This window comes from Callithrix jacchus, chromosome 17, assembly GCF_049354715.1.
Source record: "Callithrix jacchus isolate 240 chromosome 17, calJac240_pri, whole genome shotgun sequence".
NCBI lineage: Eukaryota > Metazoa > Chordata > Mammalia > Primates > Cebidae > Callithrix > Callithrix jacchus.
The window spans coordinates 75,272,674-75,290,682 of record NC_133518.1 but is presented as its reverse complement, the minus strand read 5'-3'; the positions used below and the strand labels follow the sequence as shown (position 1 = coordinate 75,290,682).

At 45.8% G+C, this 18,009-nt stretch overlaps 1 protein-coding gene and 1 pseudogene across 1 annotated transcript; one reads left to right on the top strand and one right to left on the bottom strand.

Moving 5' to 3' along the window:
- Window positions 1-531: 531 nt before the first annotated feature.
- Window positions 532-16,824, bottom strand: APRG1 (APRG1 tumor suppressor candidate). The gene is given in 6 exon segments (XM_078354636.1): window positions 532-574; window positions 576-651; window positions 654-815; window positions 10,142-10,166; window positions 10,168-11,082; window positions 16,453-16,824. Coding segments are annotated over 5 exon segments (861 nt in total). The 5' UTR covers window positions 10,723-11,082; window positions 16,453-16,824.
- On the top strand, window positions 14,493-14,769 carry LOC100407867 (small integral membrane protein 13 pseudogene; annotated as a pseudogene).
- Window positions 16,825-18,009: the final 1,185 nt, after the last annotated feature.

Sequence of the window (18,009 nt, the reverse complement as noted above, 5' to 3'; positions counted from 1 at the left end):
AGGTGTGAGAGGGAGTCTCTGGCCCCCATCCAGATTAAATGGCCAAAGTCCACCTCAAGCCCCAACTCTCCTCCCCACGTGACCACTATTGAGACTGTGGATGTATTCTTCTAGCCCTTACACACATTTTGGAAAATGATTTTTGTAAGAGTGAAATCATACTATAAATATCATTCTGCAATCTAATTTTTCTACTTAATATAAATCCTGGACACCTTTTTATGTTCAGACATACAGATCTGACTTGTTCTTTTTGACTACAGCGAAAGATTCTGCAGAATGAAGTGCCATCATTTAGCCATGATATATAAGAAGATGTAGCCGCTATCTTACTGTAACAAGCCACATTGGGAAAGCATCCCAGTGTGTGTTTGTCATTGTTGCTGTTTGTACACGCACGTTGCCATTTTTGTAGGAATGGATTCCTAGAAATGGGCAACTGGGTCACACAGGCCATAGAGACTATGGTCTTATCCTCATTGCAATATAGGAACTTGGGTTGAACTGAACTTCTCTACTTTGTGGACATTTCTATCCCAGGAACCAAGATCACTCTAGAATCAGGATAGCCCTAGCCCAGCCAGTGCAGAGCAGTGCTGACCCAGGGCCCTCCTAATTCTGTTTTCCAGGCATCCCCGCGCACCTGCTGTGTGCTCCATCACAGCCTCTTCCTCTTTTCACTGCCTCAGATGCTGTGATCCCACGCGAGAAGAGACGCCTGCGTGCAGCAATGGAAGGCTGGTTTGCAGTCCCAGGTCTGCCAGCCGCTGGGATTCAGTGAGTCCCCTCCCTCTTCTGAAACTCAGTTTTCTTACCTTTAAAATAAGAGACATGGGCTAAATTAAAGGTTTTTAAACTGTGTTCTGCCAAGACCAGCATTCCACAGAGGTGTCAGGAACTGCTTCAGAACTTGGGGGATGGAGAGCAGGAGAGCAGGGCCTGGTCCTCGTGAGCGCTATTAACCTTGCTGTGTAATGCGGTTCTGCCTAAACATTCATTTGAAAAAGGTGTTTTGCTCCTAAAGGCAAATTGAAAACTATTCGGTATGAGTGGAGATTTTATGCTCCACATCACAGAAATCCCACTCCATGGTGGTTTGAGGGGAAAAATTAGGGGAGAGGTGGTTATTGGTTCATATAATTGAGATCCAGGGGACACGGACTTCAGACTCAAATATTATCAGAACCCAGCCTTGCTTCTTCTCATTACTTCGCTATTCACAATGCTGGCTTCATTCTCAGGCTCAGTGTGGCATCAAAATGGCTGCCCCCAGAGTCAGGCCTGTATCCTTCCAGGTTCAGGTACAGCAGAAAAAATCATGTGCCTCTGTTGGGACAGTCACAGCAAAAGACTCACCACATCTTATTGGCTCAAGCTGAATTGTGTCCCATCCCCAGGCCAAGCACTGTAGTCAAGGGAATGTAGTAATGTGATGGGCCTGGCTGAACTCATGGTGTCAGTGAAGCTAGGGATGAAATGAACCTTACCCAACATACATTGACTAACTGTGGGACGGGGATGATTCTCCAGAGGAAAATTGTATAATTATTTCCCAGCACTGGGTAGCCCAAAATCAATGCACATCAAAACATGCACATGTGTTTATTCAATGAACATTAAGATACTGATAAGACAGGTTCTGCCCCATGCACTACAGATGAAATGATAAACAAATTGCATTCCCCATGCATCTTGTGATGGGCCAGGACCCCTGCAGGTCAACAAGGTCATCAGCAGGGAAGAGTACCAGGCCATGGAGTGGAGGACAGGAAGGATAAATGGAGCCTGCCTGTACCTCTGCGTGTGCCTGTCACACCCAGCCCTGATAGTCTTCAGAGATTAATGGTTGCTGCTTCGCTTCTGCCTCCCAAACCTTGTGCAAATTCTTCTTTGGACCAATTCTAACTGGAGACCACTCGGAGAAGGGGATTCTGGGAAACGTACCTCCAACCTAGGCAAGTCAATGTAGTTCAAACCACGACAGAATCCATGAGCTGCTATCTCCAGAGGTGAAGCATCCAATACTCTGAATAAAGTACGTCTGTCAACTTAGCAACTGGCAAACACTTAAGTTAGTGTTTTGTATGAAATCACAACATAATTTTGGGGTCCTCTTCTATCTAAATACTCAATCATTTTAGATAGCCACCAAGAACTTACTGTCATTTGCAACCACCTATAATTATGAATTAGGATCTACGCAAATAAAAAGTGTGAAAACCATTTTAAATGACTTGTTGTGAAACAGATAGATACGATAGACCCAGATACAGAGCTTGTAAATGATTAACTTCAAATAATATTTCCCCATTACTGATATGAAAATGACTATGTTTAAAATATTATGCTTCATTATTATTTCTAAAAATTTGATGAGTCTCTTGAAACATGTACCTAAAATTGGTGGTCTGCTTGCCACCCGACATCCATTCAGTTGCCTGTACATGTTGAACTCTAGAAATACTAGTCTAAATCTCCTATAAGAGACTTGAGAAACTCGGCCGCATCTTCGTTCCAGAATTTTATGATGCAGGTAAACTCTTTTTCTTTCAGTAACTCGCCATCCTCCTTCTGTATGTAAGTGTTTTTTGTCTTGTCTTTTCTTTCTTCTATTTCCTTTGGCTGTGCTTGTTTATTGTGGTTTGACTTTGTCTGTAATGGAATGTCTCCTTTTGCCCTATTCCATTACAGCCCTCTGATTCAGATGGGAGTGAATCCCATCAGGAGCCTCAGCTCTCCATCCATGAAGCCGTGAGGGCTGAAATCAAGAATGCATAACCTACGACGATACTGTAATGACTGCTCAGAATGCAACTCTCCTCCCAGTGCTGATTTTTCACTGTAGGGTGCTGTGGGGTCCTTAGTGAACAAAGGTGACAAGGAGAGAGTGTTTGGTACAGGGAAGAAGATGCATTTTGAATCCACGACATCCATGTGGGGAGTGGGAGGCGCTTCTGGGCCACCAAGACACCAACAGGCATATTTAGGAAACAGAGCACAGGGAAGCAGGGAAAACTGCAGATATGAGGTTCATTCGTTGTGGAAAAAAACAATAAATGATACAGTGGATCAAAGCCCAAAGCCAATACAGTGATTAAATCTTTCCCAAAAAGGCTCCACTGACTCAGGAGTCAGCTTCCTGGGTTTGAACCTCAGCTCCAATATTGACCAGTAGCAAAACAACTTACTTAACCTCTCCAAGACTGTTTCCTCAGCTGTAGGATGGGGATAAGGATACCTACTCACAGAGTTATTGGCAAGATTCACGTAATGTGATTAGAACAATTCCTGGCGTATAGAAAGCTTTAACCAATGGTGGTGGTGTTAGTACCAGAAGATACTGTTGCTGGTGGTGGTGGTGGTGTCAGCCAATGAGAAGGGAGAGCTGCAGAGATCAACGTGCAGTACCCAAGAGGGCTAACTCCTTGATCTATTGTAATGAATACAGCATGCCGTTGCAGAGAACAGTCTATGGAGGGAAGCTGATGATTAACCAGTCAATCACAGTATGAAAGGCATTGAAACGGGGGAGAGGGTCAGCAAGATGCTGTAAGACTACAGAAGAAAAGTACCATGTAGGGTGGGAGGGGGTCTCTAAAGACTCCCCTGGGCTGGTCTCAATGGCTCACGCCTGTAATCCCAGCACTTTGGGAGGCCATGGCAGGTGGATCATTTGAGGTCAGGAGTTCAAGACCAGCCTGGCCAACATGGTGAAACACCATCTCTCCTAAAAATACAAAAATTAGCAGGGCATGGTGGCAGGCACCTGTAATCCCAGCTATTCAGGATGCTGAGGCAGGAAAATCCCTTGAGCCTGGGAGGCAAAAGTTGCGGTGAGCTGAGATTGAGCCGCTGCACTCCAGTCTGGGCGAGAAAGATTTTATCTCCAAAAAAAAAGACTTCCTTGAAATGGCAACATCTCAGCTGAGCCCTGAAGGGTTAAGAGTTTGCCAGTTAAAGAGCAGCATGGTGGAAGTAAGAAAGGAAGATAAATCAGATGGTCACTGGAGGATTATATGAGATCAAGGAAGGGTTTTGCTTTATAAAAGTGAGATTGGGCTTACCAACGTGCGGAAGCTTAACAAAGGGGGAAAAGAGAGAAAGACAATGGATGAAGAAAGAAAAGAAGTATCAAAAAGTTAAAGGTTGTAAAGGAGCAGGTGAAGTGGGGGAAACATGCTCTGCACCTACATCAGAAACAGGATGTGCCCCGGAAAGTCTCCACTTCTACCTTTATTTTAAAATGGAGACTAGGCACGGTGGCTCACATCTGTGATCCCAGCATTTGGGAGGCCAAGACAGGCGTTCGAGACCAGCCTGGCCAACATGGCACAACCCCATCTCTACCAAAAATACAAAAATAAGCCAGGCGTGGTGGTGCATGCCATAATCCTAGCTATTCAGGAGGCTGAAGCAGAAGAATCGCTTGAACCTGGGAGGTGGAGATTGCAGTGAGCTGAGATAGTGCCACTGCACTCCAGCCTGGGTGACAGAGTGAGACCCCATCTCAAAAAACTAAATAAATAAAATTAAGTTAAAATAAAAATGGAGAAATGGGGCCAGAAAGTAGGTCCAAGGTTATCCATGAAGATGATGATGGCAGAGGTAGCATTAGAAATGGTTTGGGCCAGGTGAGGTGGCTCATACCTGTAATTCCAGCACTTTGGGAGGCCAAGACAAGAGGATCGCTTAAGCCCAGGAATTCAAGATCAGTTTGGGCATCACAGTGAGCCCTCACCTCTACAAAAAAATTAAACAATTAGCTAGACATGGCGGCACATGCCTATGGTTCCAGCTACACAGGAGGCTGAGGTGGGAGGATTAGTTAAGCCCAGGAGGTCAAGGCTGCAGTGAGCTGTGATCACACCACTGCCCTCCAGCCTGCGTGACAGAGAGAGACCCTGTTTCAATAAAAAAAAGTAGCCCGGGGGCTGTTTGGTGGGGTGTCCTTTATGCAGAAGGTAGATGGTTAACAAGGACTTAATGAGGTTTTTAGCAGATGAAAGCACACTGTGCACCAGATGGAAAAATAAGTCCCAGCATTGCTAGGAAAATCCCAGGGGTAGAGACAGAGGAGGTCGTGGAAGGTGGGGCCAGGGCAGTAATCTCCCAAACTTGGCTACTCTTACCTATTGATCATGGCTAATGAAATCTGACATCAGAATGCTCTGACTTGTATCTATTAAGCATTTATTATATGCCAAGTGTTTCAGTTATCTATTGCCACATAACAAACTGCCCCAGAACTTAGTGGCTTAAAACAACTACTTTATTATTTTTATTTATTTATTCATTCATTCATTCTTAGAGAGAAGCTTGCTGCGTTGCTCAGACTGGACTAGAACTTCTGGGCTCAAGCAATCCTCCCACCTCAGTCCTACTTTGTTATATCCTACACTTCTGTGGGCAGTAATCAGTAATGTGGGCAGGGCTTGGCTGGGCAATTTCTGTTTCATGTGGCTGGTTCTGTTTCATGTGGCATTGGCTGAGGTTACTCAGTGGTAGCCAGCAGATGGCTTGGCTTTTTTTTTTTGCAAGGCCTAACCCACTCATTCACATGCCTGGTACGTTGGAGGCAATGGCTGAATGGCTGGGCTCAACTGGGACTGTTGATCATGGCACCTATCTGGAGTCTTTACCACATGGTGCTCAAGGGAGTCACACTTCTTAAGTGGTGGGGTTGAGCTCCTGGAGACCATGTACCAAGACACCTAGGGGAAAGCTGTGAGGTTTCTTATGACCCCCACCTTAGAAGTCCCAGAATATCACTTCTGCTTTACTCTACTGGCCAGTCAAGCCACCCAGGCTGGCCCAGGCTCAAGGGGAGGGAAGCTAGACTTCCCCTTTCAAGGGAAGGAGTAGCAGAGAATTTGCACCATCTTTAATCCACCACTTACAGGTGTGAGCCACCGCACCCAGCCACAAACCAAACTTGTATGGTAACACATACCATATGTGGTCTGCACACATGGGGCCTTCAAATACCAAGAGATTCTTCTACAGATGCAGATATTGCCTACAGATTCTGTTCAGGTTGGAAGATCTGAGCCCAAGGCCCCCCGCAACATAGGTCTCTAGAAATGAAACAAATGTGGTTTTGATCCATGACAATGTTAGAAAACTGGAAGGGGTTTCCTTATGTATAAGAAATCTTGAAAATTCTGTGAAATATGGAAGGCAGTCAAATCAGAGTCTAAAAGAATCCCTATACTGAAGATCACATGGGCAAACACTCTCGCATATGGGAGGTAGCTCCAAGAATACTCAGCCTTCAGGTAGGCCGGGCGCGGTGGCTCACACCTATAATCCCAGCACTTTGGGAGGCCCAGTGGGTGAATCGCTTGAGGTCAGGAGTTCAAGAGTATCCTGGCCAACCCGGTGAAACTGTCTCTACTAAAAATAAAATAATCAGCTGGGTGTGGTAGGACACGCCTGTAATCCCAGCTACTGGGGAGGCTGAGGCAGGAGAATCATTTGAACCCACGGGGGTGGAGGCTGCAAGGCTGCAGTAAGCCGAGATCACAGCCTGGGCAACGGAGTGAGACACCATCTCAGGGAAAAAAAAAAAAAAAAAAAAAAAAACTGATTGCTGGGGCCCACCCGAGGAGCTTTTAATTCAGTGGGTCTAGGGTGGGCCCGAGAATTTTTATTTCTCACAAAATCCCAAGAGAGGTTGATGCTGCTGGCTCAGGAATCACACTTTAAGAAGCATTGCTCTACTGATGACCTCCGCAATTGTAAGTAACAAACAGCAATTTCTTGTTTCATCTAGCTTTGTAATCTCTTGACTCACCAGTTTAAAAGATTAGGATATTAAGAAAACTTCTGTTATTCTACCTTTATATAATCAACTTCAATGGCATTTGCATTTTATGCTATTACCATAGTTCTGATTTTGGCTCGATTGTAAATACTGAAAACCAATAAATAGTGCTAATTTTATTATGGCTTCATGATTACTGCTCACAGTTGAGCCAAAACAACTGTGATGATTATTTATCCTCCTCTCCAGGTGCAAAGTTAATGTCTAGGAATACTCAACTTCTACTTGAGATAGAATATTTCTAGGAGCATTGTTTTCTTCCTTACACTCTTCTACTTACTCAAAATCCTACCACATTTTAAGTTTTGTATGCTGTTTCCATTTTCACTTGCCTTAAGAAATTTTTTAATTTCCCTTTGAATTATTTCATTGACCCATTGAAGGACTCACATTGAAGATCTCACATCATCAAGTAAAACTTTAGCCCTAAAGTTATACATCATAAGTTCTCAAAACTCATTGTCTAAAACCTGTCATGTGACCAGGTGCAGTAGCTCATGTCTGTAACCCCAGCACTTTGGAAGGCTAAGGTGGGCAGATCACCTGAGGTCAGGAGTTCGAGACCAGTCTGGTCAACATGGCGAAACCCAGTCTCTACTAAAAATACAAATATTGACCAGGCATGGTGATGGAGGCCTGTAATCCCAGCTACTCAGGAGGCTGAGGCAGGAGAATCACTTGAAACTGGGAGGCAGAGGATGCAGTGAGCCAAGATTGCACTGTTGCACTCCAGCAGCAACAGTGTGTGACTCCATCTCCAAAAAAACCAAAAACAAAAAGCGGAGCCTGGGAGCGGTCGTCGCTCTGCACAACTGAAGGGAAATGAGCTGGGGCGCCAAAGAAGCATCTGTGAGGTTAACATTGCCCCTTGGACTAAGCAGCAACAACAGAGGGGTCTGCCCTCATGTAGGAGCCAGGAGTGTGAGCCTTTAGGACCCAGAGCTATGAGAGTCTTCCAGGGGACTGGTGACATCAGGAAAGAATGAGGAGTTCCCTCCCCATGAAATGCCCCCGGCTGCTCTATGTCTGATTCTCACCCTGTCTCCTGGAGGTAGACTGCAATAAACAATCAAAGCAGGCTAACAGGGATCCCCAAAACAGAGGATTCTTCAGTTGAGAATCACTAACCAACTGTGGAAATCTATCTCTGTGCAACAGACATCATCCTCTTACCAAATGCAGAACTCGCACCTGAGGAAATAGACCTGATAGCTGAGCTGATTAATTATCAGGGAGATGTAAGATTACCATATGCAAACATTATGAATGATTATTTATTTAAACAGGGTCTCACTCTGTCACCTGGCCTACTGCGCAGTGGCGTGATCAGAGCTCACTGCAGCCTCAACCTCCCTGGCTCAACCAAGTCTCCTGCTTTAGCCTCTCAAGTAGCCAGGACTACAGGTATGTACCACCACACCCAGATGATTTTTGTATTTTTCGCAGAGACAGGGATTCGCTCTATTTCCTAAGCTGATCATGAACTCCTGGACTGAAGCTATATGCCTGCTTCAGCCTCCCAAAGTTCTGGGACTACAGGTGTGAGCTGCTGCAGCCAGTCATGAATGATTTCTATTTGGGAGGTTAATTTAAGATTTGATAATTTAAAACATTCAACGTATAGGCTGAGGAGTCATAGAATGAACTGCCAAAGAGAAAATGCATGAGTTGTAAAATCAAGCCAAGGAAACTTCCAGAATGGAACTATGATTTTTATGTTTTTAGATATTTATTTTGAGACGAAGTCTCACTCTGTCACCCAGGCTGGAGTGCAGTGGCATGATCTTGGCTCACTCCAACTTCTGCCTCCTGGGTTCAAGCGATTCTTGTGCCACAGACTTCTGAGTAACCGGGATTACAGGCACCTGCCACCATGCCCAACTAATTTTTGTATTTTTAGTAGAGACAGGGTTTCACCACATTGGCCAGGCTGGTCTCAAACTCCTAACTTCAAGTCATCTGCTCGCCTCCGCCTCCCAAAGTGCTGGGATTACAGGAATGACCCACTGTTCCCCGGTAGATTCTTAAAATGTAAAACAGAAGTCAAAATAATGTATAATATAAATTGTACTTAGCCAGAATTTCTACAATATAATTTAGTCATTTCATTCTTAGGTTTTTATCCAAAAGAAAATACATGTCATACAGAGACTTGTCTATGAACATTCACACCAACTTGATTTTTAATAGCCCAAAAGTGCAAACATCTATAGATGTCCATATGTATCTGAAGAGATAAATTGTGGCATTTGATACAATGGAATAACTGCTCAGCAATATAAAGAAATAAACAAGCAATAACATGAATGAATCTCAAAATAATTTCGTGAGTGAAAGAAAAAAATGTACGTTATATCATTTTATTGATATAAAATTCCAGAAAATGTAACTAATCTATAGTGACAGAAAGCAGATCAGTGGTTGTCTGGGATCAGGAGTGAGAGGGACAGGCGGGATGGCAAAGAGAAATTACAAAAGGCAGGAGGAAACTTTTCAAATATTAGATATGCTCATCATCACAATTGTGGTGATGGTTTCCCAGCTACAGACATAGTCAAAACTTACCAAATATCATTCTTTAAATATATACAGCTGGCTGGGCGCAGTGGCTCATACCTGTAATCCCAGCACTTTGGGAAGCAGAGGTGGGTGGATCACCTGAGGTCAGGAGTTCAAGACCAGCCTGCCAACATGGTGAAACCCCATCTCTACTAAAAATACAAAAATTAGCTGGGCATCATGATGGGCACCTGTAATCCCAGCTACTCAGGAGGCTGAGGCAGGAGATCACTTGCACCCGGGAGGCAGAGGTTGTGGTGAGCCAAGATTGTACCACTGCACTCCAGTCTGGGTGACAGAGTGAGACTCCGTCTCAAAAAGAAAAATGTACAGCTTATTGTACATCAATTTACCTTAACGCTATTACTATGTAAGAGTGTGTGTGTGTGTGTGTGTGTGTGAGAGAGAGAGAGAGACCGTCTCAATTTTATGTGGCTATGACTCTTCCCTGCTCACCTATTGCCCCAGTTTGCAGAGCCATGACATACACAATGAGACAGACCTGGGGTGATCCTGGCTCCACACTCACCCTGGCTGTGTATCCTTTGGGAAGTGATTTACACTTTCAGAGCCTTCATTTTTTTCCTTCAAAATGGAATAGTGGTTAGGATTAAATCAGTGAATGTCAGATGCCTTTCACATAGTAGGTTCGTGAAAACTTTAGTCCACCAATCACCCCAGAAATCAAATGAGCCATATTTATGATTGCCCCAAAGGCAGTAGCTTTATTTTTAGCTAAAGACACCAGCACACAGGTACCTTGAGTCCAAAGGTCCAAAGGGAAAGAGGTTGAAGTGCTGAGCACTGCCCTGCAGGCCCATCTGCTCTGCATTAGCCAGCCTTCCTCTGTTTATTATTCCATGTGTTAAATCTCCTCCAATTCTTGTGTGAAAAGTTCGGGTGCACAATAACGTCTTTATCACATTTCCAGATTCTGGGCCTGTTCTGGAAAGTTTACACCTTTCTCTTGTTGCCGTTGTTTTCATGTGGATTCGGATTCCTGAAAAAGGCATTTGGAGCACTTTGCTGAAAACATTTATGTGTAAGCTTGATGAGACAAATATTGCCAAACAGTGAAAATGAGATGTCAGAGGAATTAGAACCACACCACGTGGGCCGCATATCGTTCTCCGGCTGTGGCTGTGTGAGGAGACTGTGAGGCTCGGGGTGGTGGTTGAGAGCCTGTGGCTGGGCAGTACTCTTAGCCTCTCTCCTTTGGAGAAGAAATTAAATAATACTGAAAAGAATAACAGAAACATGCCAACGTTGGAGTAGAGAATAAAAAGGTCACGTAACTCTGTAAAAGTGAATACATTATAACAGTATTGCTTACCATTCATTGAGTGTTATTTGTGTACCAGACTTCTCTAGGTACTGTTTCATTTAAACCTCACAACAGGCCTGTGAGTTAGGTGTAGAATCAGCGAGGGTTCTTTTAGCCATAGTGACAAAAATCCACCTCAAACTGGCTTACAACATAAAGAGCTTTTTACTGGATATATACATTAAAAGTGCAGATTTAGTTCTAGCTTCAAGTGAGACTTGATCCAGCAGCTCCAAAAGATATTTTCAAAAACCCACTCTCTTCCTCCTCTCTCTGCCTTCTTATCAGCTTTCTCTTCGGGTTTCAGGCAGTCAGTTCAGACGGTGCAGGTTTCCCATGGTGGTGAAATGACTGCAGCTGTTCCAGAGCTCACATCCTTACAGAGAAAGAGAATAAACCCCGAAATTCACTCTCATTGGTCCCACATGGGGCATGTGTCCATTTTTAAACAGACAGCTGTGGTGGGGAGGGGAGGGGAGTAAGGAAGGTTGATAATATTAAGTCTTCAGAGTGGGGGCTGGGGAGGGAGTCCACACCCAGTAACTAGACATCAGTCCAATCCCTACCAAAGCCCCAGCTGAGAAATGGGGAGAAGTAGCATCCCAAGGGAAAAAAGGGAAAGGGTTCAATTACAAAATGGAAAATGGATGGTGGGGACACATCCAGTGAATGTCCACTATAGTGTACTCATTCATTTTTATTTAAAATTTGTCAAACACTGTTTAGGGACTGGGGATACACCAGGGAATAAAAAGCAAAAATCTTGGCCAGGTGTGGTGGTTCAAGCCTGTAATCCCAGCACTTTGGGAGGCCGAGGTGGGTGGATCACAAGGTCAAGTGTTCAAGATCAGCCTGACCAACATGGTGAAACCCCATCTCTACTAAAAATACAAAAATTAGCCACACATGGTGGCATGCGCCTATAATCCCAGCTACTCAGGAGGCTAGGAGGCTGAAGCAGAATTGCTTGAACCGGAGAAGTGGAGGTTACAGTGAGCTGAGATCACGCCACTGCACTCCAGCCTGGGCAACAGAGTGAGTCACTGTCTCATTTAAAAAAAAAAAAAAGTGAAAATCTTTATGGTAGATTCTGCTGGTACCCCCACTGCATGTCCCCTTGACACACCTGCAACTGTTTTGGACAGTTCCTACGCACAGGAACCGTGTCTACCTCTGTGCTTCTCTGCCAGAAGGCTTTCTCTGCACTAGGCAAGCTTGCTCAGCCCATGCGCAAGTCAGTCTGGATGTGCCAGAGGTTTAAGCCTCCCTACATCCGACAATGGCAGGAGCTGGAGACAATACTCCAGTTTTTCTATCTCTAGGTAGGAAACGTATGAGAATTTCAGTTCAACAGGGCGTCTCAGAGGATCTCCAAAGAATTGTTCGCAGCAGTAATAAGTTTACTAATGCCTCCTTTATTGATTTCACTTTCTTATCTAGTTTTTCCCCCAATTCCCTTTCTTGTATCCTTCAGAATCATCTTCCAAGTAAACGACCAACACCAAATCCCCGGTCTCAAGGGTCTGCTTTCAGTGGAACTCAAACTCAGACCATCACTGCCTTCAGGGGCCTCCATTCTGGTGGCAGGAGGAGATGAATAATAAAATAAATGAGCAAACTATGTGATGTTATATTAAGACAGGTGCTGTACAGGAATCTAAAGTAGAGAAGGGGGTAGAGTGATGGGCTGGGCATGGGTGCAACCTTAAGGCCTTGAGGAAAAGGTTACACGTAAGTCAAGACCTAAAGGAGATGTAAGGTTATGCTGTGTTAACAGTCAGGCTAGGCTGTATTATGCTAAGATAACAAGCAGCTCCCAGACAATAATGGCTTAAACAACAGAGGTTTATTTCTCACTGAAACCACATGTCAGCTGGGATGCTGCTCCACATGCATTCAGTTAGTTACCAGCTGAAGAAACATAGCTGGTTTTCATGAGAGACAGAAAAAAAGAATTCTAGAAAGTCTCATTTCATCAAGTAGAACTTCAGTCCTTGTAAGTATTATAAGTTCTCAAAACTCATTGTCTAAAACCGGTCATGTGGCCAGGCACAGTGGCTCACGCCTGTAATCTCAGTATTTGGGGAGGTTGATGTGGGTGGATCACCTGAGGTCAAGAGTTTGAGATGAGCCTGACCAAGAGGGAAAACCCTGTCTCTACTAAAAATACAAAAATTAGCCAGGTGTGCCAGCACAGGTCTGTAATCCCAGCTACGCGGGAGGCTGAGGCACAAGAACTGCTTGAACCCAGGAAGGAGAGGCTGCAGTGAGCTGAGATCGTGCCACTGCACTCCAGCCTGGGCAACAGAGTGAAACTCTGTCTCAAAAAAAAAAAAAAGAAAAAGTAAAAAATAAAATGAAAACTGGTCATGTGGCCCCACCAATCACAAATGATGAAGGAGGTACAACTTACGAAGTGTCTGGTTGGCAGAGAGCTGAAAATAATCTGTTTTCAGCTGAAAATAATCCACCCCTCTGCTCATCAAATATTCTGACAAAATATACATACCGTCTCCCTAAGTGGGGAAAAACAATCATATCAAACTCAAAGTCCACGAAGGGTAATTTGTCTCCACATCAGGTTTGGTTATAATTTATCTTGATCCAGAGATCTATAAACTAAAAAAACAAGTTATCTGAATCCAACATGCAAGACACCAGGTCTGGGTCTCAAAAAAGAAACTGACAAGGCAGACTAAAAGGCAAAAACAGTTTGAGGAAATAGAATAAGCTCAGAACCAGACAAACATCACATGTTCTCACCCCGTATGTGGGAGCTTAAAAAGTATATTTCAATATGAAGCATAGGAAGATAGAGAGTAGATCGGTAGTTATAGAGGCTGGGAAGGAGAGAGGGGGCATACAGAGAGGTTGATTAATAGGCACAGATATACAGTTTGATAGAAGAACTAAGACCGAATGTTTAATAGATAATTAGTATATTTCTTTTTTTATTGCATTTTAGGTTTGGGGGTACATGTGAAGAACATGCAAGATAGTTGCATAGGTACACACGTGGCAGTGTGATTTGCTGCCTTCCTCCCCTTCACCTATATCTGGCATTTCTCCCCATGCTATCTCTCCCCAACTCCCCCACTTCCGCTGTCCCTCCCCTATTCCCCCCAACAGACCCCAGTGTGTAGTGCTCCCCTATATTTCAAAATAGCTAGAAGAAGCCAGGTGTGGGGGCTCATGCCTATAATCCCAACATTTTGGGAGGCCAAGGCAGAAGGATTGCTTGAGCCAAGGAGTTCGAGACCAGCCTGGGCAACATAGTGAAACTCTGTCTCTACCAAAAAATTGTGTAAAAAGTAGCCAGGCATGGTGGTATGCACCTGCAATCTCAGCTACTCAGGAGGCTGAGGTGGGAGGATGACTTGAGCCTGGGAGTTTGAGGTTGCAGTGAGTGATGTTACACCACTGCAGTCTAAGCTGGGTGCGAGAATGAGACACCATCTCTAAAAAAAAGTTTAATGTTTTTTTAATTGCTAGAAGAGAATAAATGTTTCTAGCATAAAGAAAATACAAATATTTAAGATGACAAATGTCATATACATATTTGATCATTACAAATTAAATGAATTTATTAAATTATCACCTATATCCCCAAAATAAGTACATCTATGTATATATTTTTTAAATCATTTTTTTGAAGTGAAGGACAAGGGGTGCCCTGCCATGCCGGATACCCTCCACTGAAGCCTGGAACACACCATCTGCCTACTCACCTATTCCCTCCACAGTACCTGCCAGGTGCCCTGAGCCAACCACCCTCCTCCCCCCAAGATGTGGCACAATATTGGGCTAACCTGCTTGTGTTCAAGGCCACACTGTTGGTTGTCCTGCTGCTGATGGTGTGTGATGAGTGGGGTATCCACCGTATTTTATACAGCATCTTTCTAAAATCTAAATTCAAGTTTCTGCAGGAACTGATGGGAGACACAGAATCGCAAGAGGGAAATAAAGAGCCTCCTGGGTAAGAAACTGAAGAAGACACTTCATTCTCTTCTCACAGGATCAGATTCACTCACCAAGGAGGGCACCTGCTGATGAAGGCCACTGACCGCAGACATAGTCTGTTATTAGTGACTGAGGGAAGAAAATCACAAGCCTCTGTCTTTAGTGACTTGGCTTTGAAATTTACTAAATGACTGAAGAACATTTATATTTAAAGTCCAAAAAAAAGAAAAAAGAAATAAAGACAAAGACTCAAAGTCTTTCTCAGACAAACAAAAATTGAGAGAAGTTGTTACCAGTAGACCTACCTTGAAAGAATTTTTAAAAGCAGCTCTTTAGAGAGAAGAAAATTATACAGGTCAGAAATTCAGATCTGCATAAAGAAAGAAAGGGCACGAGAGAAGGAATAAGTGAAGGTAAAATACAGTTTTATCTTTCTTTTTGTTTTGAGACGGAGTTTCACTCTTGTTTCCCAGACTGGAGTGCAATGGCGCGATCTCGGCTCACTGCAACTTCCGCCTCCTGGGTTCAGGCAATTCTCCTGCCTCAGCCTCCTGAGTAGCTGGGATTACAGGCACGAGCCACCACGCCCAGCTAATTTTTTGTATTTTAAGTAGAGACGGGGTTTCACCATGTTGACCAGGATGGTCTCGATCTCTTGACCTCGTGATCTACCCACCTTGGCCTCCCAAAGCGCTGGGATTACGGGCGTGAGCAACCGTATCTTTCTTATTCTTAATTGATCTGATAGATAACAGTTTGTTCAAAATAATAATAGCCAGGAGTAAGATGGCTGAATAGAAGCCTCCACCAATTGTCCTCAACACAAGAATATCGAATTAAACAACTATCCACACACACAAAAATACACCTCGATAAGCTAAAATCAGGCGAGTGATTACAGTACCTGGTTTTAACTTCATAGCACTGAAAGAGACATTGAAGAGGATAGAAAAGACAGTCTTGGGGTGCCTATGCCGTTCATCCCCCATTCTCCGGCTGCAGCTGAGAGGCATGGCGATACAACCTGTGCCCTGAGCGGGGACAGCACAGTGACTGTGGGACTTTGCGACAGAAATCAGTGCTTGCCTGACAGCAGAAAACAACACCAGGCAGAACTCAGGCAGCAACCACAGAGGGAGCATTTAGAAAAGCCCCAGCCAGAGGCAGGAGAATTGCTTGAAGCCGGGAGGCGGAGGCTGCAGTGAGCCGAGATCGCGCCACTGCACCCCAGCCTGGCACCTGGTGAAAAAAAAAAAGAAAGAAAGAAAGAAAGAAAAGCCCCAGCCAGAGGGAATCACCCACTCCAACAGTGCCTCCGTGGGCTAACGTGCTCTGGGGCTCTAAAGAAACTTGAGAGGCGTCTACACCACAAGGACTGCAATTCCTGGGCAAGTCCTGGTCCTGTCATGGGCTTGGAGCCAGAGCCCTTGGGGGCCACACAACCCAGTGAAACACTAGCTATGGTGTCCGAGGCTGTGCTTATGCCAACCCGCCCCCAACCACAGGCAGGATAGCGGGCAGCTCTGGGAAAGACTCCTTCCTTCTGCTTTAGGAGCAGAGAGAGAATCAAGAGGACTTTGCCTTGCGTCGTGGATACCAGCATAGCCACAGCAGGATAGGGCACCAGGCAGAGTTCTGAGGCTCCCACCCAGGCCCTAGCTCCTGGATGATATTCCTAGATACACCCTGGCCCAGAAAGAAACCCACTGCCTTGAAGGGAAGGACCTAGCCCTGGCAATGCCCATCATCCACTGACTAAAGAGCAGTAGTAGCCAGCAGTACTCACCATGGGCCTTAGGTGAGACTCAGAGATGTGCTGGCTTCAGGTGTGACCCAGCACATTTGAAACTGTAGCGGCTATGGGAAGACATTCCTTCTGCTTGAGAAAAGGAGAGGTAAGAGTAAAGGGGACTTTGTTTGAGGCTTAGGCACCAGCCTGGCCACAGTGTTGTAGAGCGCCGAGTGGGCTGGTAGGGTTCCCGATTCCAGGCCTTGGCTCTTGGATATTTCTGGACCTGCCCTGACCCAGAGGGAGCCCGCTGCCCTCAAGGGAGAGTGCCGGGTCTAGAAGCATTCACTACAAGCTGAGTGAAGAGCCTTTGAGTCTTGAGTAAACATCAGCAGTAGCCAGGCAGTACTCACCTGGGACAACGCTGGCCTTAAGAAGAGACTCCTCTACTGTAGAAAGGGGAGGGCAGAGTGGGAAGGATGTCATCTTGTAGCTTGGGTGCAAGCTCAGCCACAGTAGAATAGAGCACCAGATAGACGCCTGAAGTTTCCAACACCGGGCCCCAGATCCCAGGAGAGATCTCTGGACCCACCTGGGAACAGGGGGAATGTGCCTCCCTGCGGAGAACACAAGCCTGGCTGACTTTGCCACCTGTTAATGGTATAGCCCTAGGGCCTTGCACAAACATAGGTGGCAGCCAGGCAGCGTTTACTGAGGGCCTTAGGTGAGACCCAGTGCTGTGCTGGCTTCAGGCCTGACCAGCACAGTCCCAGTGGTGGTAACCACAGAAGTGCTTATGTCATCCCACCCCCAGCTCCAGACAGCTCAGCAGAGAGAGATTCTATTTGTTTGGGAGAAAGTAAGGGAAGAGAACAAGAGTCTCTGCTTGGTAATGCAGTGAACTTTTCCAGATCTGATCTAAGAACACCAAGGCTGTCCCTCTACAAGTCTGCGAGAGCCACGGCATTACCGGGCTTGGGGAGCCCCCTCAGCAGATAGGGCATTACCGGGCTTGGGGAGCCCCCTCAGCAGATAGGGCATTACTGGGCTTGGGGGGCCCCCTCAGCAGATAGGGCATTACTGGGCTTGGGGCGCCCCTCACGCAGATACGGCATTACTGGGCTTGGGGAGCCCCCTCAGCAGATAGGGCATTACTGGGCTTGGGGAGCCCCCTCAAGCAGATAGGGCATTACCGGGCTTGGGGCGCCCCCTCAGCAGATAGGGCATTACTGGGCTTGGGGTGCCCCCTCACGCAGATACGGCATTACCGGGCTTGGGGCGCCCCTCACGCAGATACGGCATTACTGGGCTTGGGGAGCCCCCTCAGCAGATAGGGCATTACCGGGCTTGGGGAGCCCCCTCAGCAGATAGGGCATTACCGGGCTTGGGGAGCCCCCTCACGCAGATAGGGCATTACCGGGCTTGGGGAGCCCCCTCACGCAGATAGGGCATTACCGGGCTTGGGGCGGCCCCTCATGCAGATAGGGCATTACTGGGCTTGGGGCGCCCCCTCACGCAGATACGGCATTACCGGGCTTGGGGCGGCCCCTCACGAAGATAGGGCATTACCGGGCTTGGGGCGGCCCCTCAGCAGATAGGGCATTACTGGGCTTG